General features: G+C 42.1%; 1 protein-coding gene across 2 annotated transcripts; it reads left to right on the plus strand.

The window, feature by feature from the left end:
* The first annotated feature begins 351 nt into the window (after positions 1-351).
* Positions 352-3,383, plus strand: LOC123172950 (endo-1,3;1,4-beta-D-glucanase). Of its 2 annotated transcripts, none has more exons than XM_044589828.1 (7): positions 352-690; positions 832-853; positions 1,633-1,756; positions 1,981-2,071; positions 2,179-2,268; positions 2,352-2,455; positions 3,154-3,383. In XM_044589828.1, exons 1-7 carry the CDS (start codon positions 468-470, stop codon positions 3,190-3,192), a joined length of 693 nt encoding a protein of 230 aa, XP_044445763.1. In that variant the 5' UTR covers positions 352-467; the 3' UTR covers positions 3,193-3,383. The 2 variants fall into 2 exon arrangements, with proteins under 2 accessions (XP_044445763.1, XP_044445762.1); XM_044589827.1 differs by having other exon boundaries at positions 366-690; positions 3,101-3,383.
* Positions 3,384-3,642: the final 259 nt, after the last annotated feature.

A 3,642-nucleotide genomic window follows, 5' to 3' on the forward strand; every position in this document is an offset into this window, starting at 1 on the left:
GAGGGCGGGGCCGCGAGGCGGCGCGGGAGCGCCGCCGGCCGCGGGTGGTGGTCGCAGGCAGTTCGGCCGGTGGCCCAGGCGGAGGCTGGAGAATAAGAAGAGATGGAGGTAGAAGAAAGGCCGGGCGCCGTTGGATTTTGATTGTACGTTGGAAAAATCGACCAACGCGATTTGAAAAAGTCAGTCGACTAACGTGTAGCCTCAGCCATTAAATGCGAGAACAAAACGACCTGGTATCGCACTCATCAGCCCTGGTGTCAAACAGAAAGGAGGAAGATGATGTGCCCAAGCAGAGAACAGTCCACGCACCAAAAGATAAGAAAAGAATAGGAAAGAAACGAAGCAACGTGGCAACTTCCACGCCACTGCCCCGCAAGGAAAACCTCCATGCCACCTACCGCTAGCTGCAAATCAGTGAAGTCGAGTAGTCCACCTACCGCACATCAAACTGAGCGTGCTAGGGAGCCATGGCTATGGAGGTTCTGTACCCGTTCTTCCTCTGCCTCGCCGTGCTCGCCGGCAGAGCAGCCTCCACCCCACCACACTCGCAGTGCCTAGACAACCCACCGGACTTCACGGCCGCCAGGGTCGAGGCGGGAAAGGTCGTCCATGACTTCGCCGGCTACAAGGCTTACGTCACTGGCGCCATCCACTCCGACCAGGCCGTCGTCCTGGCCTCCGACGTCTACGGTTAGTTCTTTTGATTAAATTGTACATGGGACATGTTGGTTCACTGTATATTGTGCAATTTTTTTGTGCATATATGGCTTGTTTTCCTTTTGTGTGAAGAAGAACTGCATGAACATGGCTATTCCATTTTCATTTCTTCAGGATTCGAAGCGCCGTTGCTGAGGTTCGACAATCCATTGCTGATCATTTTATGTATTTTTCTTCAATCAAAAAGACACTGAACACTATTTGTTAAGTTTCAAGTTTATACATGGTTTTGTTTCGAAGAAGAGAAAAGTAAATTTATGCGTACAGAATTCAACGCAAAAATGGATGTCCTGGATATAGTGTGTACATGCCGTGGGGGCAACAACTTTTCCTTTCTTCCTCTTATATAAAAGCAGAGCACGATACTTCCTTCGGATGGGGATACAGGTCATGCATGGGTTTTAGGTGTTTGATTTCATTACCAAAAAATGGGTTGTATGTCATCGAAGGTATTTTATAGATTTGTCGTCAAAAAGGTTTCTAAATATGTGTTTATTGTATTATATAGTATATGTTTTGCTAATTAAATTGACTACCTAAATTCCTGTGTCGGACTAATATTCTGGTCCTCCAAAGGAAGTAGTAGCACTGCTGTTTAAATTAAATACGTACAAAGTGACATGAGCATGCATATAGTGTCGTGCCGTTCAATAACTTCTTTATCCCCATATCTATTCATCTATAAGTAGGAATCGTGTAGAGCGTTGCTAGCTATACACAGGACAAATTTATGGCCGACGCTTGCAGGATTGTACGTGGATAGCCAGCAGCGAGCGTGTAGGGAGGAGGTTACTCGGTTTTTTTTAGCTGATACTGGTGTTGTTGGGCATGAATTATCGTTCGTGGATAAGTGTCGTCCATGAATCAATTTCAAATCATGTAAGGTTGTGAATAATGTTTAACATGACAAGGAAGGAAGATAGCAGACAAAGTTGGTGAAGCCGGATACTATGTCGTGGTCCCTGATTTCTTTAATGGGCAACCTTTAACGGGGGCACCAGGTGAAAACCTCACACAATGGCTCAGTGAGCACTCTCCGGTAATATATTCCAATAATAACATTCCCTTGACTTTTTATTGAACATTTACATTGCTTTTCTCGACTGTTAGTCTAATACACCTTGGAGTATACTATAACCAAAGTGGTATGTTCCAAAAGAAACCGGTATATTTTTTGAAGTTCTGTAGTGTTTCTGGTGGAAATAGATTTACTGTCGTGATAATTTTTCAAATGTTATCTTATTTACTTGGTTTATCTAACAGGTAAAAGCTGCTCAAGATGCTAAACCAATATTTGCAACCTTGAGAAAAGAGCGAAAATTTAGTCTTGGAGTTGGAGGATACTGTTGGGGTGGTCAGTGAAATCAATATACATTACTGAAAGCAATCATAATACAATCAACTTTAATTCTTTCATCTTAGACTTAATCCGACAATCCTTTTGTTATGTTGCACCAACAGGAAAGTTCGCAGTGGAGATAGCGAAAATGAATGAGGTGAAGGCAATTGTCATCTCCCATCCTTACTCAGTCATTGTTGGTGACATGAGAGGTGCACTTTTATTTCTACTTATGAGGTTGTTAGTTTCAGTGTGACTCCCTTATGTTCACATTTGAAGTTTATCTGGAACTCAGAGGTCAAGTGTCCCATTGAAATCCTTGGAGGTGAAAATGACCCAGCTACACCACAAAAGTTCATATATAAGTTCTTGAATGTCCTTCGTAAAAGAAGTGATAAGGTGAGTTTTTTATTTTCTTGACTCTTGATGCCATTAACATAGTTATGCTCGCATTGTTATTCCAAAGTTTGAAATATAGTTTTTTGAAGCACAAGATCCATGTTTAGAATATCATAGTGTGTATAATTGCTACACATCTCACTGTTAACATTACCGAAAGAAGAAATATAACTATTTTTATCGAATAAGGCCTCATATTTCCTGACATAGTTGTAGCTGGATTAATCTTGAAGTGTGAAATTACTCCCTATGTCCTCTGATGTCAAATTTACGATTTTATGAAGTATTCATAATCGTACTCAATTTGGCTTTCAACTTTAATTTGGATTAGGATATGCTAATAAAATTATCACATTCTACAATAATTTAATAAAACACATTGTTACTTTGTATGTTGAGAAAGTTTGACGCGGTAACAATTCTTCGACAAGTAAATAAGAATGGAGGTACAACCGTGGATGTGTAATTCTGAACTTTGTTGACTGGATTTGGTAGGTTTATAAAAGAAAGGGTAGGCCTATGAAAATGGTGTTAGACTGACGAAAGACTTCAATACACCATCTCATAAGTGAATTCACATGATTGGTCAGAAGTTCTTTTTGACCAAAGTGCTACCTAGCCTCATATCATATCGCTTTGTTGCAGATACCTTACTTTGGGAAGATCTTTCAAGGAGTTGCACATGGCTTTGCTTGTAGGTACAATATCACCAACCCATTCGAAGTCAAAACCGGTGAACAAGCTCTTGCCCTAATGGTTGGATGGTTCCAGAAACACCTGAAATGAGAAATGCTAATCACAAAGGTCACATTGATCCGACCTAGTTAGTTTCATATCCATGTAAATGTTTCCAACACAATATTTATGTAATTGCATATCCATACACTAGGTACATGCACGGACCATGATTTGTGAGTCCTTTGCACTAGTAGGAAAAGGGGCTTTTACCCCGGTTCATAAGGGCCTTTAGTCCCGGTTCAGGAACCGGGACTAAAGGGTCGTTACTAATGCCCTATCCCTTTAGTCCCGGTTCTTACACGAACCGGGACTAAAGGCCGTCCACGTGGCCGGTGCGGGGAGCCCAGGCAGGAGGGCCTTTGGTCCCGGTTGGTGCCACCAACCGGGACCAATAGGCTTCCATGCGTCAGCACCTGGCAGGAGCTGAGGTTTTTGTTTTTTTTTGAAAG

Source organism: Triticum aestivum, unplaced genomic scaffold (genome assembly GCF_018294505.1).
Source record: "Triticum aestivum cultivar Chinese Spring unplaced genomic scaffold, IWGSC CS RefSeq v2.1 scaffold209758, whole genome shotgun sequence".
NCBI lineage: Eukaryota > Viridiplantae > Streptophyta > Magnoliopsida > Poales > Poaceae > Triticum > Triticum aestivum.

Bases quoted from the DNA above. Each gene is read 5' to 3' on its own strand.
- LOC123172950 (XM_044589827.1), top strand. From the start codon at position 468: ATGGCTATGGAGGTTCTGTACCCGTTCTTCCTCTGCCTCGCCGTGCTC. The intron at 854-1,632 runs GTTCGACAATCC...ATGACAAGGAAG, and splicing joins TTCGAAGCGCCGTTGCTGAG to GAAGATAGCAGACAAAGTTG. The intron at 2,269-2,351 runs GTGCACTTTTAT...TCTGGAACTCAG, and splicing joins CATTGTTGGTGACATGAGAG to AGGTCAAGTGTCCCATTGAA.